Here is a 26,791-nt window from a genome sequence, read left to right as displayed (position 1 = left end):
CCTTTTCCAGAGTTTCTTTCATTTCTAGAAGACTAAAACACATTTTACATATCTCTAGTTTCTTCCATGGCTATCATTTCTAGTAAAATCTTTATTTTTCCTTCAATTGTTATTTATGTAGAATGGAAAGGATAAGTACAAAAATTTCATGTTGAAAAAAATCTATGGAAGTTACAATTTGGATGCTTTCCCTCTGGTTTCAGACAGTTCTATATACTGGAAAGAAATTTATACATGCCTGTCTTGTTTTCACCTGGAAGTATGATTGCAAATAATTAAAATACAAAAACAAGAATATAGGTCAGAAGCTGATGTTTACTCTGTGAATTTGAAATGAACTTTGGAACTTTTTTCTCCTTCCAGTAATACAGCTGTGGTTAATTGTCTACAACCCCTGTACTCAGTATCATCCCTGAGAAAACACCACCACCCATTCCCTGCCCCCACCCTCCAAACACACACACACACACACACACACACACACACACACACACACACACAGACATAAGCAGCCAAGCTTCTGTATATACAACTTTTATTGGTAAATCCACATTTCTTAGTTTAGAGACTTATATTCTGTAGATTCTTCCCTCTCCCTGATAATATTGAGACTGCCAAAAAACAAGGAAAACATCCTTGGACTGTAGCCATGTTAAAATTTTACTTAATGCTTACGAAAGCACCCACACACCAAATTCCTGTGATAGGTTTCAGCATGAAGTGTAATCACCACATTTAGTTTCAAAGTTCAAATGCCTGTTCCTATTATAGATAAGCACGTACCCACAGGTCAAGGCAGTACAGCTACTGTAGCTAACGACAGAAAAAAGTAAAGGGCAGGGGGTAACAGCCTCTCCTGGGGAAGTAGGTGGTCTTAGCTCCAATTTGGTCTAAAACAGGACTAGACCAACTAGCCTAACGTTGACCTGCCCTCCTGGGACCTGAACACTTGCCTTCTTCCCCCTAAGTTTTGGCCTCTTTTCTCTGAAACTTGGAAATATTTTTAAGTTCCACCTGGTTGTTTGCTCTGCCATGAATGAGCTGACTTAGCTATGAAATCTTATATGGAAGTTATTTACCTCATTAAGGAAGTACTGATCAGAGGCAGGGCAATAAAGTTAGGGATAAGTAAAGGTTTTGCTTTGCATGTGAAAAGCCAAGAATAGCCTTTATTGTACACAGTAGGGTACAGACATTTTCAAATATAGTCGTGTGAATTTACCATTCAAACTGGGGAAGTAGGCCAGTCACATGTTTTCAACTGACGAAATAGTAAGAAGAGAGATCTCTTTCAAGATAAGAATAAGAATACTGCATAAGAGCAACTGAAAAAAAAAAAAAACTAATAGGAACAGAGGTGGATGCCCTTTAAAGAGTCAGCATAGCATTCACTTACACTCTGACTTTTAAGAACAGGAGATTATAATAACAGTGTAGGAAAAATAAAAGTTGTAAATCATAAGTTGGTCATAGCAACACCTGTAGAAAATATCAAAAGTAGTGGTAAATGGGAAAATGCCAAAAACACATCTATCCAAGGGATGTTAGAATGTCCTTTCCTTGCCTGTTCACCTGAAGAGCTCCAATTCATCTTCAAGTTCTAGCCCAATGCCACCACATCTAGGAAGTTACTGCTGAGACCTGTCAAGTCCCACCCAGTGTGTTCTTTGTCCTCCCTAGCACCCTGCCCGTGGCTCCATTAAAAAATCTACTGCCCCCCCCCTTAGGAATCACATACACTTCTGCTGCCTTCTCTCCCTCCCCCAAACTGTAAGGATTATAACTTGTCATTCTTCATATTCCTGGTGACTGGCAAAGGCAAGAGACACCTACCCATTTAATTAAGATCTGCTAGAATGCTTTACATAGAGGCAATCATGTGTCTGCATGTATTTTGAAGAATATATAAAAATCAATGAGACACTTCTACAAAGAAGTATATATCCTTCTGCTAAGTGCAGATAAAAAGCTTAGATATACATAAAACAAAAATAGGAAGATTCTGAAAGGTAGAGACAAGGCAGGCAGGCTAGGGATCTTGGAACCCAAGGAACAAAACTGTGATAAGTTCTCCTGAGTTTGCTCTTTTGCTCAAATGTCCCAGACTTGGAACTGAAGAGTTCCCAACCTATAAATGCCAACAGAGCAGCCAAAAAGAAGTCCTAAGAAAGTCCTGCTCTCTAGCCAAAGGACTAGAAGACAAGCAGCCTAGCAAGAGAGAGAACAGTAATTGTACCACTCCAGCAAACCCCACAGAAAATGCCACGGCCCCACCCACACCAGCAAAGGCCATGCGGGGAGCCTAGACTTCCACTCTTGGCAGGCTATAATGAAGTGCCCTCACTCCCCTGACAGGGTGATTTCTGAGAAGGCTGAGCAGGGAATTGGTCATTTCACCCCCACCTGGTCATAATAAAGTCTTCCCAGCTTTCCTGCCAATAGTGTCAGTGGACACGACGTGGGAGCAGTGACAAGACACCCTACACATCCCAGCCAGGGAGGCATCAATGGTGACCCAGTGGGGGGCTGCACTCCCACCCTGCCCAGCAGTGACAAGGGTCCCATCTCGCCCCTAGTGTCAATGGCAGCTGAATGGAAAACCTGGACTTGTAGCTACACCTGGAAATAACTAGACAGTGTCCTTCATTCCCACACTAGGCCCCCGTGCCCTCGCTAGGCTGATGACAGAGAAAGTCAGCTAAAACAGAAGGTTTGACTAAGATCCCTAGCCACATAATACCTAAAGTATTCAGGTTTTCATCAAGAATCATCCATCATGCCAAGAACCAGGAAAATCTTTTTCAATGAAAAAAAGACAAAAGATGCCGACATCTGAGATGATGCAGATGCTGGCATTATTTGAAAGAATTTTACAGCAGCCATCACAGAAATGCTTCAGTGAATATTATGAATATGCATGGAATAAGTGAGAAAATACAAAGTCTCAGCCAAAAAAAAAATACAAATTCTCAGCAAAGAAATAAAAGATATGAAGAAGAACCAAATGGAAATTTTAGAAACAAAAACAAAAACAGTAACTGAAATACAAACATCAATGGATGGGCTCAACAACAAAATGGATTAGAGAGAGAAAATAATCAGTGAACTTAGAACAATAGAAATGACCCAAACGGAACAACAGAGAGAAGACAGACTGGAAGAAAAAAAAATAAACAAAACAATACAATGTACAAACGCTCCAGGCCAATGGGACTAATACAAAAATCAATGACATCTTCCAAATTATTAAATAATTTTTAGATATAAATTGTATTATCTAAAGGATTTTGTGGTCCATAGTCTGTTGAAGAATGATCATCATATGAACGACAAATAAAAATTGTGGTGTACTAATGTAACACCTAAATCAAACCCACGTAGCCAAAAATGAAAGTAACCTTTGGAGGTCCACAGGCCGGGACTAACAGGTATAGTCTATATAGTGGATCAAGTTCATTTATCATGACCACCAAGAAGATATAAAGCAATGGCTACACATTCTCTTCAAATCTAGGGAACTTCAAAATGAACAATTCAGCATGATTCTGCTACTGGTGGGGTCATTTTTATGCACAGAGGAAAATGTTCCTACCACCTTGATGAAAAATGTCACCTTGCATGTATTGACAAGCTCTCTGAAGTTTCATCAAGACATTTTTAACAGTCTAAAACAACTACTTTAGAGCTATTTTCAACCTATGTTAATTACCAGTGAGCAGGATGGGAATATCTTTCTTTTTTTAAAATACAAATGTAGGGTAAAATTTTATAGCAGGTCGATATGCTAGATAATTCACAGATGTTGCCTCAAGTTTAACTTGCTAAAGACATTAAATCTGAAATTGCTAAATCACAATTAAAAACAAAAACCCACAGGACTGCATAGTTTGGCTTTTGAAAGGGTATACAGAAAAGACAGAAAGAGGGCCTCAGAGATATTTCTACTTCCACTGAATTTTTTGGTTAAAACTCAGATGAATAGAACTCCAAGTTAAAAAGAATCCGGAATCACTTCTAAATTCTTACGAAAATACTAATGCTGCAACACGGATTATTCCAATCCTATCCATTAGCGCCCTGTTTGCCAGTTCCACAGAAGTTTATTAACGAAAGGAAGATTCAAATGTCTGGTGTCCAGACAACGTTCACAGCTACTTCTGCCCTTAAGAGAATATAGAAGAGCAGTTTTAGGTATGGTCTGTCTTTATTTCCCAAATCGGAACGATTCTGACACATTCAAACATGTGCGAGACTCAAGAAGAACATTTTCCTACTGCCAGGCCGAGGCCACAGGGTTCCCTGAGACGGTCGTATCACAGAGGATTCTCAGCTCTAACTCTGGTCGACAGTTTCCAAACAACGTGACAGCGTGAACAGAGGGCTGTATAAAATAGAAGGTTCTTTCAAAAACAGTTATGATGTGTTTTTTGGAATAAAAAATATCAGTCTTCTTCGTTAAAAGTTGGCAACTGTGTTTTCAACTTTAAAATGTCTGAGATTGGCTCTTTTCTCTCTTGATAGAAGCTGAGTCCAGTGATGTGTTCGACATCTGCGATCCGAGCTCTGTGTAACTTCAGTAACTCTTCAACCCACGAGGAGTCCTGCTTCCCATGCTATGAAGGTGGGAAATGTAAAACAAACAGTCACTGGAGAACAGTCCGTTCACTTTCTCTACAAGCACTTTGTCTTCCCATTTCAATCAGCTATGGCACTTTGGCTCCCAGGTGGCAGAGGCCACAAGATTTGTTAGGTACAATCCCTGCTCTTGAGTAGCTCACTATCTAACATATACTATGCACGCTTGTTTAATTAGATGTCTCAAATCTGGGGAAAGGAAAGTACACCTGGAATAGATGCTCATATATTGCATTGGTGCAAGAGACTGGATCAGTGTGAGGTTAAAAAAAAAATGCCGGAAAACAGAAGCAATGTGGCATGGCCGAAAGAATGTGGGAATTAGTAGCAAGAAAGTTGGGTTCAAGTCCTGGTTCCATCATTTTCATACCACGTAAACTGAGGCAAGTTGGTTAACATCTGAATCCCGATTCTCTTACCTGCACCCTCCTTATAAGGTTGTTTTTGGGGATCAAATGTAATGATGTGTGCACACTATAAAAACACCAGCTCTTATCAGAATCCGTTATCTACACAGTTGCAATGAAGAGAGCGTTGGGGGAAGTGGTGAAACACAATTTCATCTGGTTTGGTAGCGAAGTCTCAGCTAACATGAGATCAGACAAGAAGTAAAGGCATGTGCTCTGGCACATGGAAGCAGAAGTGGTAGCTGAGGCAGGTAACAGAGATAGAAATCATACATTCATGCATAAGTACCATTTTTCTGCATCTGGCTCCTGGAGAGGGTCAGGTGAAGAAAGTATCCACTGATTGGTGGTCTATAATTGTACTTTATTTTTTTTAACGTTATTTATTTTTGGAGAGAGGGACAGAGAGTGAGGGAGAGGCAGGGAGCAGGGAAGACGGAGGATCCCACGCAAGCTCCGTGCTGTCAGCACAGAGCCTGATGTGGGGCTCGAACTCGTTAACCATGACATCATGACCTGAACGGAAATCAAGAGTCAGACACTTAGCTGACTGAGCCCCTATGATCGTACTTTAAAGACATCCTTCAATAAAGATCCCTGTACCCTTGGGACACTATTAGTTGGAAAGGATAAATATAGACTTTTCACATAAAAAGGGAATGGATCAATAGTTTCCATTTTCCCATTAGCCTCCAATCATCACTATACCCAGTACTAATTGCTGCCCCACTCAGTTTTTCTCTGCAGCAATCTTCACTCTGGCCCTCAAAGGAATAGCCCTGACTCAGTGCATTACTTGGCCAGTAGATATTTTTCATCTGTCCCAACATACACAGGAATAGATGCAAAGTACATGTAAGACATCTGTTTTCTCAGGCCAATATCCTGTTGATCCTTAGTCACTACTTCAGAGACGAAACAGAAGGAATCAGTAAGTATGGGTGATATACGTTCAAATAATCCTCTCTCTGGTTCAAGTCCAATAGTTAGTGTCTTCAAGGCACATTGCTATTATAGAATTTGATAAAATGTTTGTATAAGAGCTTTTGGAATGATAGAGATAGGAAAGGAACTCGGTGCCTAACTCATGACACCTGACATTATTTTGGTCATGAAATGTAAGCGTAAGTCTGTTGCTGCCTTCTTTTGGGGGGAAAGGGCCCAGAATTCAGACATGATGTCTAGAGAAGTAGAAACCATCTTCTGCCCACATATGCTACATGCTAATAATAGCAGCAAAGGAACACAGGAAAGGTCTGGGTCCCTAATGGTGCTGCTGACCCAAGACTATCTACCTCTGGATGGCCCATTACATGAGGACTTGCTCAAGTCACTGTACATGGTCCTCTTATTTTCTGCAGAACACTAACTGATACCTTTAGTGATCATTTAATCTCTTGGGAAAAAAGAAATCAATGAACAAGGGAATACTCATACAGTGTTGAACATTGAACGTTAGCACACTTAGATGCCTGTTGGGCATAGGTAAAAAAGGTAAAATCCTGCTCTTCTGTACTTAATTCTGAAGAATAAGGAAAAATAACTTAATGAGAAATATCTTCTATGAGAACTGATCAATCTCAAAGTTTATCAGGGAAACAATTAAAGAGTGAAATGTCTTCATTAATTCTTAATGAATGATACATAGACTCCTAGATCAAGGAGGGCAATACATCCCTATTTTCCACTCCTGGGCCCACAGGAGAAACCACAATCTGTTTTGTTCACTGCTGTGTTCTCTGTACTAAGAGTCCCTGGCAACACCTAGTTATTAAAGAAAAGAATGGCTGGATCCAAGAAGGGATACATGAATAAATAAAGGGAGGAGTGAATAAGCAATCATAGCACTCATTCCTGCTGAGCTCAGACTCATCCTTTTGACCACAGGACTCCAGATATCCACCACCCATTCAAATGAGGCTGGTAAGAAAGCCACATCTTGTTGCCAACTTAGATCTAAACTTAGAGTGTGTAAGTTCAATGGACAAAAAAAAAAAGTGAAAAAAAAAATCTACTGGGAAATCTGGGAAGTGTTCTGAAAAAAAACCAAAAAAAATCTGGCTGACCATAAGGAAAAACTTTAAAATTCCTAAAATTTTAATGGAGTCTTGATGTTCAAATACGAGTTTAGGTATTTTAAATTCTGAGCAAATAAGGTAACATAAAACAATTATTTCTAAATGCTGAATGACCATAGAATAAGAAAAGATAATTAAAGACAAACATGAATTTTATAATAAAGTCGTATACAGAAAATTAATCTGGAATACTAGAGAACTATAACTTTAAGACTAATTTATAACAATGTTAACACTCTGGGAATTATAAATCCAGTTTGGGAACAAGAATAAATTCATAGCTCAAATAAACCTAGAATTTAGTGGCTATGCCATATGAAGGCATTCGTATGTTTTTACATTTTGATGTTTTATTGTGTTTTAAAAAAATTTTTTTTTGAGAGAGAGACACACAGCACATACACACGTGAGCATGGGGCGGGGGCGGGAGGGGGGAGGGCAAAGACAGAGGGGGCAGAGGTTCCCGAGCAGGCTCTGAGCTAACAGAGAGCCCAACGTGGGGCTCGATCTCACAAACCATGAGATCATGACCTGAGCCAAAGTCAGACGCTCAACTGACTGAGCCACACAGGCACCCCTGGTTTGTGTTTTTAACAGACAAGGGTGGCCTTCTCCAGAGATAGGTCATCTCAGAGCATCAGATTTAAAACCATCCTGCAAAGTTCATGTGAAGTGCATCCTTTCAAAGTATATGCATATTCAAGTTCCGTTTTTGCCCAGAGTACTGTTAGATACAATACACCAATATATTTATCTCTGTATTTTCAACGTGTCAGGTAAGCTAACAAAGGCTACTTACCACACAGCTCTCACTGTTGTCAGTCCTGTGAGGCAAAATGAAAGCTAAGGTGTCTAAATCTCCACACTGTGAGGGAGTCTGGAATGTGTTTTTACAACTTGTTAGCACAATGAAGAAGTGAGTCGGGATCAGAATTTCTCGATTACGGATGCGTCTGCTGTTTCTGTAAGATAAGGCAATATTCACTTTAAGAAAGAAATAACTATCTTCTTTTTAATGAATACTTCAGGAAAGTATAATTTTAATGCAATGCATCTAAAAATACAATGCAAATAATTAAATGTTAGTATGAAGTTAGTAATTGTGATACCTCAACATATCCTGCCAGATTGAGACAATGAATTAGAAGACACTCAGATAAACATACACTAAATACTTTTTGTTTTCTATAAGAATTTATTGAACTTTGGATTTTTTTTTTGCTTCTACCTTAACACATTGGAATGGAGATGCTAAAGAAAAAAAATATGTATCATTCTCGAATACCTACAGCCAAAATTCTAAAGCATTATTGATAAGTATTTTCAACCCTATGCAACTGCGCAGATAGTAGACAGAGAGGAAACTAGTTTGGGATTTTTTTCTGTTCCATCCCCTCCAGAGAAGTCATATGTTTTTACATTTTGATGTAAGCTGTGACTCTTCTTTGTTTTAAAGGCATTTCCTTTCCCATCCCAATAACTTCTTTTAAACTGTAGTATATTCTCGAAGAGGTCCCAAGTAACACTTTTACCTCATCGTAATTCTATTTCCTTGGGGCTCAAAGCTAGGTTTGTTTGTTTTTCAGCATCTTTCAAAATTTAAGGTAGTGGGAGCATTGTTTTCAATTTTAGTCTTCTGTGGAGCCATAATATAGAAGATGGATTAAAACAGAGAGCTCTGGTAGAATGCAAAATGTATAAAGTTCCCTTCTTTACCCATTCTACTGCTGTGACCTCTGAGGCAGTTATGTTAGGACCCTTATTCCTCAAGGGATACAGTTTAAAACAAACAAACAAACAAACAAAAACCTCTGTCATTTTACAAACTAATGTGCTACAGATATATGTGTGTGAAGAGTAATTTCCGAGCCTGCCTGGAAGAACAGTGCTCAGGGAAGAGGTGAATCTCAGCCGATGTTTCAATTTCTTTATCCTGGAGCCTTAATAGCAAAATTGCTTCCAAAACTCATGTTATTTTTTTAAGAAAGATCAAATGGAGGGATCCAGGTGTGCTATTTCGAAGGGACACATGCAACCCCATGTTTATAGCAGCACTATCAACAATAGCCAAAGTATGGAAAGAGCCCAAATGTCCATCGATGGATGAATGGATAAAGAAGATGTGGTATATATAGACATACAATGGAGTATTAGTCGGCAATCAAAAAGAATGAAATCTCGCCATTTGCAACTACGTGGATGGAACTGGAGGGTATTATGCTAAGTGACATTAGTCAGAGAAAGACAAAAATCATATGACTTCACTCATATGAGGACTTTAAGAGACAAAACAGATGAACATAAGGGAAGGGAAACAAAAATAACATCAAAACAGGGAGGGGGACAAAACAGAAGAGACTCTTAAATATGCAGAATAAACAGAGGGTTCCTGGAGGAATTGTGGGAGGGGGGATGGGCTAAATGCTTAAGGGGCGCTAAGGAATCTACTCCTGAAATCATTGTTGCACTATATGTTAACTAATTTGGATGTGAATTAAAAAAAATAAAAATAAAAATAAAATAAGATGTTCTCCCCCTCTCCTTTATAAAAAACCACTGTTGGTTTTTTTTTTCAAGATGGTCACTCCATCTCCCTCTAACCAAAGTTGGGTAAAAGCTGTGACATTCACTCAAGGCCTAAGCTTGGACACTATAGATTTATAACCCTGTTGGTTCTTTCAGGATGCCTCTAGCCACAGCACGTGTTCATCTTCTAGCCAGCAGTATGTTAATTAAGACAGTATTTTAACAATCAGCCACACATAGAGATTTTAAACATGGATGTTACCTTCTTAACATACAGTGAGTTCAGTGCTTAATCTGAGCTCAAGAATTACTTATCTAAGCTGCGTGGGAGAGAAACACTCCTTCTTTCCTCCAAAAAACATTTTACTGAACACTGAGCAAAACATCAAAATTAATCAGGTATTTCAAGGGGCTCTCAGTGTAATCGGAAATGTCACGTACATCAATATGAATACTATCAGACAGAAAAGGCTCTGGTGACTCAACTGGATGGTAATCCCACTTGACAGCTGTTTTTAAGAGGAAATGAAATATGTCTTACTGCTTCAGGGTCTCTGAGGAATCATAGCATCCATCATAATCAGAGTCAAACACAGGGCCACTGACAACATTGACACCATTTCTTTCTTCTGCATACCTGTGCAGTAGGGTGCCATGAAAATAGTGCCATATAACTGAAACAAGAAGGAAGTCAGTGCAGTTTCAAAAGAATAAGGTGCCATGCTGTTGTGTTACAAAAACTCAACAACCTCATTTGAAATCAGCATCTGTAGTAATCAGAGACAAAGTCAAATTTGGCTTCAGGGTTAATGTGAGGCCAAAAATCCATTGCTCAACTTTGGCCTTTGGCAGAACTAATAAACAAATGTTGAATTCAAGACTATTTTGGACATGACTGATCATGTGCATCACCATGAATTTGTGATCACAGACCACCACAAAGCATAAAAAACCATGAACATCAGTAAACGAGGCAGGTTATTCAGATTTATTGTTAATATCTGAACATTCCTTTTGAAATAGTCACAAGTACTCTACATGTAAATTGGAGTCAAAATCTCCTGTATGCTCTATATTGTGAAATCCTATATGCCACTTGAAGTATAAATTTATATTTATCCCTGTAAGAGCCAAATGCTGCGATAATTAATAGTGATGTAAAATCCATACATTTTAAGATCAAAAGCAATTATCAAGAACTTCCAAAAGTTAAAGAAGGAAACATACTGAAAGTTTATGTAAATGTTGTAGATTATATTAACTGGATAACTTTCCAAGAAGACTACATACTTTTTCCACCAAAAAATGTCATTTATAGAGATTTGAATACAGAGTAGAATAAATGGTGTTGGAATATATCATGATTTTAATAGTTGTAGAATTTTTGTGTATTGGTGTTGTCCAAGTTAAACCAATAAGAATATATCAGAGAGTCATTTAATTTAGAGGGTCAACCTTATTAATATAAATTATACCTATAATACACAGAAATTCATTGAGATTATGAAATATAGGGTTAAAATTTTTTACCTTGAAAACTCTGGTACATTGGCACTATGTTAGTATTAAGCAATGCTTCAGAATATAGTTGACTTGAACCTTTATTTAGTTCTACAAAAAAATAAAAATAAAAAAGACAACTATTTCATTCTTCATGAGTAGCATTAGACATTATACTTTTTCATGGGAGTAGCATTTTTAAAAATTAGCTATCACCTTAAACCCATAAAAGTTTCCCAGGTACTGGGTCAAGGGAAAGGGCAATGTGCTTGGTCAAGTCCCTTAAAAAAAAGGAAAATATTTAAGTGTTTTCTTCCTCAAGATGAATTTAGCAAAGAAACAAAAGCTTAATAAGAGCCCCAAAATAAACGTTTTCAATTTTTACCTTATTTGCCTTATTTCAACTACGATGTATTGTGTGGACAATCTTCTTTCCTTCAACTCTTTTACAGTGAAAGGAAAAAAGAGGATATCTGGCTTCAGAACAACACCTACTGCCCTAAAAAAACATCACAGGACGTCTGCCTCGAAATGCTGTACAAGGCTTCTTTGTATGGATTTTCAGCTTGGATCTGCTCTATTTTCATAAAGCAATAGCCAAGTTCTGACTTCAGACACTTATTCTGGGGACTGGACTGGATACTGAAAGTATTTAAGCACCTGGAGACTTCTGATTTTTGCCTTTTAAGGCCAGCCTCAAAATGTCTTCTCATTAACATACAAATTTGCCACATTAAAAAGAGAACACTTAACCTCAAAAAAAAAAAAAAAAAAAAGAGAGGGAGAGAAAAATCTTCCCTAGTGGCTCTGTCCCCGTAAAGGGCAAGCACACTTGGGCTCTGCCTATTTCTAATTCTTTGACAAATTATTTTTCTTTTTAACAAACAAAATGATATCTCCCTCCTAAGACCCCTGCTGTATCCTTCTGACTCAAGTTTTCTCAAATTCTGTGTCAAAGAAAGGTAGAAAAAATGAAGAATGTCCTATCTACAGTGTCTGCACTAAATCAACTACCCTCCAAACAAAAGCTAAAGGTTTTGTAAAATTCAAGTTTTAGATGCTTTAGAAATTTTCCCCTAAGAGTTATACTTCTCATTCGTGATGATCAACAATAAAAAGATGGTGTCCATTGCCCCAAAAGAAAGAAAAGGAGAAGGAAGAGAGAAGAAGACCAGGGAAAGGGCAGGTCAGGGAGGAAGAAACTTACGTGGTGGGTAGAGGAACCCGTAACTCAGTTCAGCATTATTTTTATAAAATGAACACTTATGGACAGGATTGAGGGAAATTCGAAGATCCTGGTGGAGACAGTTGGAAAAGTCTTCTGTAGAGAAACTGTCCTGAAAAACAAAATGTAAAGAGCCATGAGGTATCAGGCATATAAAAGAAAAGAAGACGGCTTTATGAAGAGTTGAGGGTGAACCACATCCTACAAGGTCTGTGAACAACACCCTACTTGTCCCTTTAGGTCCTACTCCATTTTCCCATTTTTCTAACAGTGTATTCATCTTTTTTCTAACTGAAAGGCAACAACTCTTTATACTATTAAGGATATTAGTCATTTGTCATATGTGCAAATATTGGCCTATTATGCTGGGTTCAATATGGGCCTATATGCTGGGGGGACCTGAGCCTATCTTCCAAAGACAACTGCATAGACTTGAAAGCTGGTGCTTGGGGGAGCCACTGAATTAACAATGCAGCATGAAAACCTCGGGAGCACTGATGACTGAATTTATGCTGCTTTGATTGTATTACAAAACAGAACATTCAAACCAAAGCAAAGAACACCGTAATTAAGGCATTAAACAATAAATCTGATGGGGACCTACACAATACTGGCTAGACTCCTATATATTACAAAGTCAAGTACAAAACATGTTCGTAGTGTTTGAAGATAGTCGTCAAAATTAGAACAAATTTATGGCTGAAACTTTATGTAAATATGAGAATATGTGGGGGTGTGTAATATATACATATTTTTGTAACATAGACATTACATATATACATGCACACATCCCTACCTTTTTTATTTACCTTTCTCAGTAAGTATTAACAATAGTTTTATTTTTTAAATCCAACTGCTAGACTCAACTAAGCTCTCTCAAATCCCCTTTCTGTCCCTTAAGGGCTTCCTGTAGCTTGCCAGGCATTTGGTCTTTGAAAATTTGGTCAGACAAGTTTAAAACTTTAATTTGATCAAAATCTAAATCTCATTCCCTCCCCCCTTCTCTCTTTCAAGGCATATCTTCTGCTTCTCTTTCTACTACAGCAGCCAGGGGACAGGGATGAGGGGGAATGGCCGTCTTATTCTGGGATATTCCATACCACGCCTACCCACAACTCCTTTCAAGGGCTTCCTGTGGTCTGGGAGGTGGACGGGATCCCCAGCCTCTCTGTAGTTTGATTTGAGGATCTTCCCATAGGTGTTACACACTGAAAAATTACTGAGTTTTAATGGCCTTCCCCATCAGTGAGGACCCCCTAAGGTGAGTACAGCCAAGGAAAGTCCTTATACTCATACATCTATGCATTTAGAGACGAATACTTGTGACTGACTGCAAAACTGATTACATAAGTTAGAATCATAAAACATGAAAACAAACAAACAAACACAAGGCAAGGGAGACACTTTCATGAACATTCCTCATTTCCCAGAAGAAGAAATTTGCTCGGAGTCTCAAAGTCACAGAGCTAGAATCAGAACTTAATTCCTGCAACTCCCAATTCAGTGATCTCCTAATTTAGGAACTGATTATGAAGCCAAGATTAGTTTGGCCCAAATTAACCATGCTTTTAATGTTCTGCTTAATGATAATTAATGAAATAATCACACGTAGCTAGAGGGGTGACCAATACTTGCATTTCTGTCGACAGTGTAGGATGTCCAAAGGGGCATCAGGATGTCATGGCTGTAAGCACTCACAAACCGGTGCTGGTAAAGAAGGCAAACTGTGCTGTCCCTCTGGAGAATTCTGGGTCTTCCAAACGGTACAGTGCCACGCTTAATAACCTTCTCTTGGGTCATAGGGGAAAAATGAAACCACCGTTCAAACAAACTTACTGTGAACTATATGATAATATATAATGATAACATTCATCTAATTCTTTCCTCTCCTTAAGACTCTATTGAAAAATTATTTTTTACTACAAAAAAAAAACACAAACTAATTACAAAGAGCAGAACCATAAATGATTTAGAAAACAAAAGGGATTCACCACAGTTTTTGCCTATGAAAATTCTGAGAGATCAGTGTAATATCAAGATCTCACAAGGGGACACTGTGAAATTGCTAGAAATTTCAGCAAATAGGTCTTAAATAATATTACTAAAATTCTTTAACATTACTTTAATGACTTATTCTTTAGAGCAAATCTCCAGAAAGAAACATTTGAGGATGATGTATGTGCTTGGAAAACAAAAATTCAGAACTGAAATTATGAGATAAAGCTGAATGAAACAGTGATAGTATATATACTGTTTACTGCGCTTTTTCCAAGCATCAAGTGCTTTGTAGAGTCCTTTGTAGACATCGTCTAATTGAATTCTTAAATAGTCCTATGAATTAAGGTTATATGTCCATTGTACAGATGAGAATACAGCAGTTTACAGGGAGTAAATACTTTTCCAATGGACATACAGTTCCTAAGCTCATATTCAAACACAGATCTACTCAATTCCAAAAGTGTCATCTTTCACTATGCTTTGTCACCATGGGCCATCAAAGATTTCTCTAAACATGTACAGAGATTTTATATAGGCAAATTCAATTTGGGAATAATGTAGACTTCACTTTTTTATTCCAGAAGGAAAAAACTGAGCCAAGTAACTTAGGGATCAGAGACTACATCAAAGTGTATCAGAGATCATATCAAAGTGACACTGAGCATCCAAGTCCCAGCTGACAAATGTTCTCAGTTGTCTGTGTATTAAATATGCTTAATTTTCACTCAAAAGTTATGAAGAGGGGCACCGGGATGGCTTACTCAGTTAGGCGTCTGACTCTTGATTTTGGCTCAGGTCATGGGATCTAACCCTGCATGGAGCCCCAAAGTCTATGCCCAGCATGGAGCCTAATTAAGATTCTCATTCTCTTTCTCTGCCTCTCCTAGCTTACACTCTCTCTCAAAAAAAAAAAAAAATCATGAAAAAATAACTTTAGATAACTCAATCAACTTATACTCTCCTGTAATTAACTAAGACCCAGGTGAGATAGAAATTTAACAGTATTTTCAATGGAAATCTGAGGGTCTCTTATAAACTTATAAAAATCTCCAAAATCTCAAACCACCTCAACTCTGTTCATAAAGAGTTATTCAGCTTCCACTAAATGCATGATGTGCTGTAACTATCCCTTCCTTCCTTATGACTAGCAGTCTAGACTGTTGAGCAAGGACATTGCCATGTTTCATCAGGTCGTCCTCCCCTACTATCTTTATGTTACTGGCTATTCTCAGCTAATGTCCCCAGACCAGTTCTCTGTGGTTGACACTGTTGAGAAAAAGGCTGTTTCCACATTCCGAGCTCAAGAGTAAGGATGCCTTCCTTACCTTCTGCCACAGTCAAATTCAACTGTATCTCAAAATCCACAACCGGCAAAACCTAAAAGTTAATAATACTATTTTAAGCGATGAGAGACATGTTTTTTTGTTTGTTTGTTTTGAGATGTGTTTTAATTTTGTAACAATTTCTACAGCCTCATTGTTCCATCGTGGGACAATGATAAAACCATCTTGTACAAGTGAAAGTTATTTTTTTTGATGAAGAAGATAAAAATTCGGATGACAGCCGCAAGAAGACAAAATTGTTACATAAGCACAACACCATCAATGAAAAATAAGAATTGCTGTTTTATAATTTTTATCCCTACTCTGACAGTCTTTCTACGAGCCTAAAACAAAATGGAAGGCATAAAATCAACTGTTCCCCAAATCTCTATCTTCATGGACACTATCAATTTTGTTCACTTGTTATCACAAATTTTTATCTTCTTAAAACTATATATTAAGATAGGAGTAAAAAGAAAACAGTGCCAGGGCGCCTGGTGGCTCAGTCCATTAAGCGTCTGACTCTTGGTTTTGGCTCAGGTCATGATCTCATGGTTCATGAGACCGAGCCCTGCATCAGGCTCTGCATTGACAACTTGAAGCTTGCTTGGGATTCTTTCTCTCTCTCTGCCCCTCCCCCATTTGCACTGTTTCTGTCTCTCTCAAAATAAATAAACTTAAAAAGTCAAGTGCCATATATCCATTTCTTGCCAAAAAATGTTATTTTGCCTCTAAATTTAAGATGAACGGAGGGGTGCCTGGGTGGCTCAGTCAGTTAAACATTGGACTCTTGATTTTGGTTCAAGTCATAATCTCACAGGTTCCTAGATTGAGCCCTGCATTGTCAGTGCAGGGCCTGCTTGGAACTCTCTCTCTCCCCTCCCCAGTTCACTCTCTCTCTCTCAAAATAAATAAACATTAAAAAATACTTTAAAATAAACTGAGATATATTTTAGGAAAAGAATACTGTGACTGGTTTATAATCAAGACCTCACTGCTAGGACAGTAGCACAGATTCCATGATTCAGGATGCTCCAGAACTTAGCTGGACTTCTCCCAACCTGCACCCAAGTCAAGTCACAGCACCAAGGGATAAAAACAGAAGTGAGGGCTGCCTGGGCAAAGTTAAGCATCCGACTTCAGCTCAGGTCACATCTCACGGTTCGTGGGTTTGAGTGCTATGACAGGCTGTGCATTGACAGTGTGGAGCCTGCTTCGGATTCTCCGTCTCCCTTCCTCTCTGCCCCTCCCCCGCCTGCACTTTCTCTCTCTCTCAAAAATAAATAAATAAAAATTAAAAAGTATGTGAAAATGCAAAAACCAGGAAGAGGAAAAATAAATAATAAAAGGGCTGCACGTGCGTGCTTACTTGGAATTAAACATAAATATATATTTATGCTCACTTATACATTTTAATTTGATCATGAAGTGTTTCTATAGCACATGCTATGCAGAGGGTGCTGCAGAATCACACAAACTGGGCTACACTCTTTGTCAATACTTACGGAGGGATCACATGAACAGTCAAGGTTATGTCTGGGCGTTCTTGTGAAGGGGCACTGTGCCAGGGGGTGGGCTTCTTTGGGATGCGTTGGGGTGTAAACAGGATTCTTTAGAAGGTGGTTAAGACTTCCGTGAGTTCCATTATTAGGAGCAGGTGACAAATTCAGTAAATCTGCATAATGCCAAGAATGGTAAATGGTTACCTTGAGGTTTCAAAATCAAATAAATGGTAGACTTACACTATTTTTATCTTTTTAGAACTAAATGTATGTAAGGCTTCTTCACTCTCTACCTAAAATAAAACTATAAAACTCTCTTGAATTTGAGAGCATTTATGACTATGCTATTGGTTTTTTTTAGTATATATGCTGCCGAAGCAAGCACATGACTATGCTATTCTTAATGGAATTACTGATATTCTGCTGTATGTCTCTAATGAAACTTCTGAAGTTTAAAGTGTATAATAACTATAGTTACCACCATTGCATACTAATGCCAATCACTGTGCCAATATATTTTTCTTAATTAATCCTCAAAACAATTTAATAAGTTATTGTCAACATTTGGTAGATGAATAATCACAGTGCTTTGCTCAAGGCCTCAAAGCTACTAATGTAGTAAGACCTATGCTTCAAAACCAGCTTTGTCTGAGTCTAAAACTCCTGCTCTTGGGGCGCCTGGGTGGCTCAGTTGGTTGAGCATCCGACTTCAGCTCAGGTCACGATCTCGCGGTCCGTGAGTTCGAGCCCCGCCTCGGGCTCTGGGCTGATGGCTCAGAGCCTGGAGCCTGCTTCCAATTCTGTGTCTCCCTCTCTATCTGCCCCTCCCCCGTTCATGCTCTGTCTCTCTCTGTCCCAAAAATAAATAAACGTTAAAAAAAATTTTTTTTAAATAAAATAAAACAAAACTCATGCTCTTGATAATAACAATAGCAAACACTTAAACAGTAAAGCACTTAGGATATGCCTGGCACTGTTTTAAGTGCTTTAGTATATATTAATTCATTTGAGTGTATAGGCCCCCAATGAAAGAATCATACTCAGGACATATTTAAGGTTTTGCAAATGTCTAGTATCATTATCAGAAAAAGGAAGTAATACTTAAAACATAATATCCAACCATAAAGGTATTAATTAAGAAAGTACAGAGTAAGTCAGTAATATATCTAATGGGTCCTCCTCCATTTCTACAACTGTGACATCGTCATCCATTCAACTATTATTGCTACCAGAGGTTCTGCCTCTTTTGTGTTCCCTTCACAGACTCCAAACTCTTTCCCCCGGCTTCCACCTGACGCCTGAGTCAATCGTCGTATCATTAAGCCGAAGGCCTGGCAAACTGCTAGGCATTCGGGATGTATAGACCTCACAGCTCGGGGTATTGCAGTTTACCTGTGTGCAAACCCGTGGAAGAGACACCAGTAATCAGATGGCAATGATCCACATATTTTTTTCAATGACTCTGGGTCAGGAAGGTGAAAGGTAAAAATGTGATCTGTCTCACATCATCATCATCTCTACAGAGATGCCCACCGTGTGACTTACTTTTCATAATCCTATTCCAGCTCTGTTTTCAGAAGAAATGAAAGAAGCCTGTTCACACTTACCACACATTAAATTATAGACTTCAATACTTTCAAAAGAGTCGACTTCGATGCTGTGCTTGAAGCCAGGTCCATAGCCGATAAAGAGAGCCTAGATTGGCCAGAAAAGTTAACAGTTTATCAGTTCATATCAGCTATGTATGCAGCTGGTGAAAAAAATTATTTTATATTATCCATATTGTACATATATAAACTGGTTATGTTAAGATATCAGGAAAATACCGTGCCCACAGGCTTCATAGGATATGGTGTTAACCCCTGTTGCACATGTAATCTAAGGACATGTAGGATACTTCTCTCAGCTTTACTGTGATTCCTGACTTGACAGTCAGAAGAGAACAGATGATGAAATTGTTTCTCAACTGTGAAATGGGATATAAATGTCACTCTGCCCACCCTACACAGTGCTGTAGGGATCAAATTAAATAACTGTTGTGCGTATATTTTGAACTTTTAAATTGCTAGATGAATGTAAGGCATTACCTTCATTTAGAACAAGTATGATATCTTTTCTCCTCTTAAATCACCAGCTTTCATTTACTGTGAAAGCAATATTCTTAACGGAACACAAACATATGCAAAATGATTATTAGAAATTTAGTATGAGGTATAAGTCATATAATACATCATACATGCCTGAAACATGAATATTTTAACAAATTCTATTAATACCATGCTCAAAATAAAATGACTATATGCAATCATATGCTTCATTAATTCTCATCCAAGACATGTAAGCACAATCCGTGCTTCTAAATCTAAACTTTGAGAGCTTGTTTGGAGGTTCTAGCAGGGGAGCGCAGCTACTCGTATACCCTTGACCAAAGAATGGTCCTCCTCTATCGGGGAAGGTCGTCCTCTTCGACCGAGCACTGGGTGTTGTATGGAAACCAACGTGACAATAAATTTCATATTTAAATAAATAAATAAATACATAAATAAATAAATCTAAACTTTGTATATTAGTTTTTCTTCAGATACAAACTACTATTTTTTTTAAGTATATCAGATTTACTTACTTGCATATTTGAAAATATATTGTCAGAACCATGGAATCCAATTCCACAATGCTTCCTTTCTGCAGGATTCCTAATTTTGACATAGTATGAATTAATGATGTGAAGTCTATTCATAGTGCAAAATTTAAAGTCACATTATTTCTGTTAATCAAGAATAAGTAACTATTTTGTTAAACAAACCAAAAAACGGTAAACAAAACCACCTGGCTTTGCAAAGCAGTAAGAGGCCACCCTTATCTTTTATTTTGCAGACAAATCAACCATAAATGCAGGATGGCATAGAGGAAAAAAGCCACTAGCACTGACACAAAACTAGTTTTGAACCCTGACTATGCTATTTGTTAGCTGTGACACTGGCCATGTAGTTATCTTCGTTTCAGTCTTGTTGTATTGGGTTGTCTGTACAAATTAAATGGCTTAGCCTAAAGCAATCTTTGGAATATAGATGTTCGTAAAATATTGGTTCTCCCATGAAGGCAAGGACCATCCCTTCTTTCAATGTTTTTCTTCCAAACACGAAAAGCACAGCCCTCTAGTAAAAGTAGAGACAGTGAAACTCTTAAAGTGAATCCTGGTTCACTGCTTAGGTTTTGTTTGACAGGGGTATTTATTGTCCCTGGCTTCCCGGCAACCATCCAAAGAGTTAATTATCAGGTTTTGAGATATTAACAATATTAACCATCCAAATAATTCTCCAACACATCAATAAACTGAGCTGAAAAAACAACTTTGTAAAATGAAGAAAGCAATTGCTCATTATCGTAAAGAGGTTTTACCAATTATTCGCTGGATCTGAAGGTATTATTAGGATAACTGTAATGTGCAGAAGAGATAAGAGCAGCAAGTGGTAACACCAACGTGGAACATAAATAATCAATATGGATGTGGGCAGAGGAGTGGCTCCCAGCTGGGGGTGGATGGCCCCCCCCAGGGAACCTATAGCAATGTCTGCGGACATTTTTGGTTGGCTCAACTATGGAAAGGGTGCTTTTTCATCTAGTGGGTAGAAGCCAGGGATGCTTTCAAACATCCCACAATGCATAGGACAGCCCTCCACAACAAAGAATGGTCTGACCCCAAAAGGTCAATCCCGGGTTGAGAAGCCCCAGGACAGAGTGAAGAGAATCATCTGTGCACAGTTTTCATACAACAACACTGTTGAAAAGGGCCCAATGGTTACACTGAATGACGAACATATCAGGTGAGGTTTACCTGGAAACCATCAGAACTTACAATGCAAGTTGCCACTGAGGATCCAAATAGAATGTCAAGGGCTCAATCCTGTCGTTTTTGGCAAAGTGCAAACGCTTCGGTAAGAAATGCTTGAGGTAAGGTTTGAAGTGCTGGTTTGGCTCCCGGCACTGATATTACAGAAGGTAAAGAAAAACTCTTATTTTGATATTTTCTTAGGTGTAAACTTCTCTTGAGACTGTATTCTAATTCCGTAAGATTTTTTTTTCTGTTAAAAATTTTACCAGTCTGCTCAGTAAGTCACAGATGCAAAAATAACGGAGTCCCTCTATTCCCAACGATTCAATATTCATATTTTTTACAGGAAATCATAATTGCTACATAAAAAAAAAAAACTAAAATTCTTAGACTATGTCATTCATTAATATTTGGGTTACTATCGATGATACCATTTCCAAACATTCTTATAACTGCAATGGTAATCATTTTCTTCAATATTTAAAACACTTCGGGGCCCCTGGGTGGCTCAGTCAGTTAAGTGTCTGACTCTTGGTTTCGGCTCAGGTCATGATCTCACAGTTTTGTGAGCTGGAGCCCCATTCACACTGTGCAGAGACTGCTTGGGATTCTCTCTCTCCCTCTCTCTGTCCCTCCACTGCTTGTGTGCTCTCTCTCTCTCTCAAAACAAATAAATAAACTTTAATAAATAAATAAATAAAACATATCAAGTAAAAAAAAAGTACTATAGATAACTCATCACCAAGTCAAGAATTTATTTTTTAAATGGGCATAAAAGGATTGGCAGGAACAATTGGCAGGATTGGTATATAACAATGCCAACAGTACCTATGCTGAGATAGCTATAGACTTTTTCCCTTCTATTTTTTCCAATTATTTCTTTACTGTTATAAAAATTAATTGATGACAATAAATGAATTCTTAAAAACTTTCAATGCTGGTTTATTGGGGTGTGTCCTTAAAAATCTTTAAAAATTATAGGGCATTTAAATGTTGGCCCACATAGCTCAAAAATTCTAATGCTAAAAAATCCCAAGAACAGATACTGAACTTTTTTTCTAAATATATATTAAAACTAACAATAAGTAAATAATGGAAAAATAAATACACTCACGGACAGATTTCTGGCAAGGTCTTCATAATCAACTGAAGGGGGACAAAGATAAGAATTAATCATGGATGTTATGCTACAATTAGAAATAAAAATAAAACAAAAATGTTGAATGTCAGACTCAAACTCTGTATCTAAATATCAAAGCAGGTTCCAAACAGCTTATTTAAACCATTATATATCAGTGGTTGGTAGGAATGAGACAGATCTTTAGGAACCACCCCATGCCTGTGAAATCATGTCATACTGTTAAATGAAGAGACAAGTTAAAGAGTATCTATCTATCCATCCATCTGTTCATCCATATGTGTGTCCATTCACCTGGCCATCCATAAATATGACCATGCATCTAGATCTAGTATGATTTCATGTGTAAAAATTAAAAAAAAAATAGTGTTTTATATACGCATAGCAGATATCTGGGAAGACATTCCAAGCCTAACAGTGTTTAATCTCTAGAGAGAGGAAATGAGGTGTGAATTAGGGAGATTTAAGGAAACCGTTACTTTTTATTTTATATATTTTGATATTTGGTAACTCCAGAATTTCCAAATAAAAAGGACACTGGAGAACGTAGAAGAGAGAGCAAGTAGATAGTTTTGTAACTGAATTTGCATAGCAAGACCACACAGATTTACTTAGTGTCTTCTGTGCTACAAATCAATATATGTCTAGATTTCCAAAGATTCTTCTAGCCATACTTTATAAAAGTTTGAAAAAAAATTTCAGATACAATAAATGTTTTGTATATATATTTCATGTATGTATATTGATAAATAAATATAGATATTTTTGCCTTAATTTGGGAAACAGAGGCCTAATGAGAGAAAGTTAAAGCTTAGTCATCCCATACTAAACATCTCTGGGCACTGCCTCCGCCTATATGGTTTTATAACAGGTTTTATAACAATTGTATATGACTTTTAAGCAGGCTATAACAGAGGTGCAAACAGTTAGGAAATGCACTTGACTTGCAAAAGAATTAACATTTAAAAAACTTCCTTGGCAATTTGGGTTGCACATGTGGTCAACACAGAATTGAAATTTCTTCTTCTCTGTTTACAAAACACATTCTCACTGTGTTTTAGAATGGTAAAAGAAAGTCATTTCTGAGGACAGAAACCAGCTGTTTATGGAATTATAAGAATTACAGAATTTCCTGCATTCCTCCTTGTGACAGAATATTATTTTATAAGAGCTCTAAGTTATTTCAATGGAATGTCATTAATGAAACTTGAATAAATGCAGATGAACTCTTCTTTTAAGTTTTGTTTTGTTTTTTGTTTTTGTTTTTATTTTTAGTACAAGTAATCTCGAACCCAATACAAGTAAAACACACACTACGACATAAAAATGTACTGACCACACACACATAATATGCTTAGCAACAAAAAACAAAAATAAGTGGTTAGATCTATGTCTTGAATAAAATCCCTTTGGGTGCAGAAGACCTGCATTGGAGATTTAATCATGCAAAGGAAATTAACTTGATGCACTTTAGTGTGGAGATACAATAATTTAGAGGAATGTATTCAGAATGTAATCACATTCAAAGTTAGCGTCCATATATACTTACATGAAAAGTACTTATCCGGGACATCAGAGGGTCTCAAGCGAGCGGCAGGTCCATATACAATTTTAATATTTTTAACATCTCCCAAATATTTATTCAGATACACATATTTCTTGCAACTGCCTTGTTCCATGCCTAGGAGAAAAAATTCCCAAATATGTTACAACTTCAATAAAGAATTTCACACATAGAAGAGAATTTCCTTCACTTCCAGAATTTAATTCAACAAATATGTGCTCAGTGCTCATGTGAGTTAAACATCTAGTAGGTAAGACACAGAACTTCAGCTGTATCCACCATTTCACTTAAAAAAAATCTTTTCCCCTTCATCCACAATTATTTTATTGTTTCTTCTAATTTAGGTAGGTGAGGAGGAATTATCACAGCTTCAGACCAAATAGCAAAGCTTAGTTGTTTTCATAAGATCACCTAGAATAGTAACTGGTATTATAAAATTCTCAGTCTCATTCCAGAACTGCATTTTCTTTGGAACAAAACTTCTTACAGCTATTTCTAGAAATAGCTTTTAGCAATTATTTCTGACACAAACAATAACAACAAGAAAAAAAAAACGAAAAGGGCGTGTTTTCTATTTTCTTGTACATTCATTGCCTCTGCACTCTCAAGGCTGTTACACAAACATGTTCTAAAGGCCAAATAAGTAAAAAGTGAAATTAACATAGTGCTAAAATTAATACATACTGCTTCTAAAATCAGATTTTTATGCTAAATAGAAGACGTACATAATAATGTATTAAATCTAAAATTATTACACTACATTTACCAAAATTAAACATTAAAAATTTTTTTAACTTTTCAAAATTCCTGGTACAAACCTTCCTCAAATCAGGAAATGGGTGCATTATCATTGATAGCTGTGAATTCTGTGCTTTACTTGTACTTTATATTTTATATAATTTTTTCCTAAACATTTTCCACAACAAACTACATTAAAAAAAAAAAAGAATTAGCTATAACAATCAGAAGAAATAATGAAACAATAACCAGTCAAGGAACCCTTTTTTGGGGCACCATTTAACCTGAAGGGTAAATGATGAAAATTCAGGTTACCATGATCTGAAACAAGGATGAGGTTCAGGCACTGATGCAAGTTCAGCTCCTTTAGACCGTCCATCAGCATGCCAACCATGTTGTCAACCCTCTGCAAAGCTCTGATGACCTAAGAAAGGGAAGCAATTTCATGTGATGGATTCCATATTAACGGCTATTTCTATGTAAAGCTCTCTCTGTTCATAAAGGAAAAGTTCAGTGGATGCAGCTACTATGATGAACTACATATGATTTGCATTAGGCTAAGACAAGCCAGGTAAGACAATGCCCATTAATAAAAAGAAGGGCCCAAATCCCGTACATGCTCAATCCTAAGTACTGGAAATGTCACTAGCCGACCTGATCGTCTAAATTGCCAAAAATGTTAAAATTATTCATGAAATATTTTATAGTTCATTATGTTTGATTTTTAAAACTAGAACTCCTAGGCTGTGCCTGGGTGGCTCAGTCAGTTAAGCCTCCAACTTTGGCTCAGGTCATGATCTCACGGTTCGTAGGTTCGAGCCCCATATCGGGCTCTGTGTTGACAGCTCAGAGCTTGGAGCCTGCTTCCGATTCTGTGTCTCCCTCTCTCTGCCCATCCCCACTCACACTCTGTGTGTGTGTCTCTCTCTCAAAAATAAATAAACATTGACAAAAATGTTTTAAATTAGAACTCCTAGGAACCCATTATTTCCTTGCAAACTGCATGTACTTTGCACACATCTATCACGAGGACAGACTAGCAAATAGTTTTAGTAACTTGCTTTTGACATTTCTCTTTTCGGCTCTCCTTGCAAAACCAGGAAAATTCTTTGCAGCTCTACATGTGCTTTCTGTAATGTATCAAATCAGTCTTATCTCTATAGTCAATTTATTCCACTGTAATAATGAAACAACCTCCTTCAATATGGTCTTTCATTCAAAGCCACCCAAGTAATGCAAGTTGGAGTTTTCAAGTATTAAAATCAAGTGGGTTTTGATGTGCCAGTAATTTTAGAATTTAACAGAGTTTACAAGCTGGTGACTATGATACAAAAAGCAAGGGGCTCAATCTTGAATGAAGATGAATCACAAAAATAGTCCTTTGGAAAATCTTCAGTGAAATTAGAAAAGGCAGCACCGATTTCATAATTTATATGAGCTGATAACCAAACAATTGCAAAATGATCCTCAGACTTCCTTGTAGCCAGACTGACCTAGACATGAGTTATGTCAGTGAATTTAGTGAAAGAATAAAAATTACACTAGCATCTGGTCAATTGTCAAACCAAGATAACACTGACACAAAACTTTTCCCTGTCACCAATTATGACCCAGTCACCTTATTGACCATGTGTCTTCCTTACCCCACCTCTAAAGAGCAAAGCAAGGGCACACGGAATTACTAACTATATTAGAGCTGCTGGAGGTGTTAGGAGCTAATAGACATGTTATGGTAGGCTCTGGTCTGGACTCTGTGCTAAAGAGACTTTGAGGCTCACAAACTATGCAGACTAGGGTGAAATTCTAGCTATTCCTAGTCTTTTATCTCTTACAGTCACATGGGGGAAAAGATAACAAGGATTCTGAGATTAGGGACCCTGGCTATACCTCTTCTTCCTTTCACCATGACCACCAATATTCCTAGATCCTTACTCCCTGTTTCTTTTCAGATCTTGGGTCACAGATAAAATATACGGCATAAGGGAAGTCAGCTTAGAAGTACAAGGAAAGAAGCTCAAATCGTTTTCTGTTCCAATGCTTCCTCTGCTCCAAGATATAAAAATTCTATGGCCGCACAAAAACTGAAAGCAGTATTTGATCTTTCAAAGCACTATACCGATTACAAACCTAGCCAGGGTTGGGCTAAGTTCCTAAAAGGGTGTCAGGTCACGTAAGATCTCATGTTGACAGCCTTAGTACATGAGCCATTTCCCCATCTCTAACTTCCTAGTAACTGTTCAATAAAACCATGGTTATTTGAAATTTTCTATAGTGTTGACAAAAATCTCCTATTCTTTAATGCCCAAGCTCTGTTGTAAGCATGATC

At 37.5% G+C, this 26,791-nt stretch overlaps 1 protein-coding gene across 4 annotated transcripts in view; it reads right to left on the bottom strand.

The window, feature by feature from the left end:
* Positions 1 to 518: 518 nt before the first annotated feature.
* ENPP1 (ectonucleotide pyrophosphatase/phosphodiesterase 1) overlaps positions 519 to 26,791 on the bottom strand; it is a 73,784-nt gene continuing 47,511 nt past the window's right edge. For 3 of the 4 annotated variants that reach the window (XM_047860107.1, XM_047860110.1, XM_047860109.1), the window contains exons 12-25: positions 24,781 to 24,889; positions 23,713 to 23,844; positions 22,140 to 22,171; positions 21,050 to 21,177; positions 19,817 to 19,886; positions 18,801 to 18,888; positions 17,197 to 17,366; positions 15,695 to 15,746; positions 14,007 to 14,161; positions 12,354 to 12,483; positions 11,177 to 11,257; positions 10,188 to 10,320; positions 7,920 to 8,082; positions 519 to 4,613 (exon numbers count right to left, since the gene is read on the bottom strand). In XM_047860107.1, coding sequence (XP_047716063.1) covers positions 4,443 to 4,613; positions 7,920 to 8,082; positions 10,188 to 10,320; positions 11,177 to 11,257; positions 12,354 to 12,483; positions 14,007 to 14,161; positions 15,695 to 15,746; positions 17,197 to 17,366; positions 18,801 to 18,888; positions 19,817 to 19,886; positions 21,050 to 21,177; positions 22,140 to 22,171; positions 23,713 to 23,844; positions 24,781 to 24,889 — 1,614 coding nt within the window. In that variant the 3' untranslated portion in view covers positions 519 to 4,442. The remainder of the gene's footprint in view (positions 4,614 to 7,919; positions 8,083 to 10,187; positions 10,321 to 11,176; positions 11,258 to 12,353; positions 12,484 to 14,006; positions 14,162 to 15,694; positions 15,747 to 17,196; positions 17,367 to 18,800; positions 18,889 to 19,816; positions 19,887 to 21,049; positions 21,178 to 22,139; positions 22,172 to 23,712; positions 23,845 to 24,780; positions 24,890 to 26,791) is intronic. The other variant, XM_047860108.1, reaches the window with a different exon arrangement.

The sequence above is a fragment of the Prionailurus viverrinus genome, chromosome B2, assembly GCF_022837055.1.
Source record: "Prionailurus viverrinus isolate Anna chromosome B2, UM_Priviv_1.0, whole genome shotgun sequence".
NCBI classification, from domain to species: Eukaryota; Metazoa; Chordata; class Mammalia; order Carnivora; family Felidae; genus Prionailurus; species Prionailurus viverrinus.
Note: the sequence above shows the minus strand (reverse complement) of the source record. Positions and strands in the feature narration are given on the sequence as shown.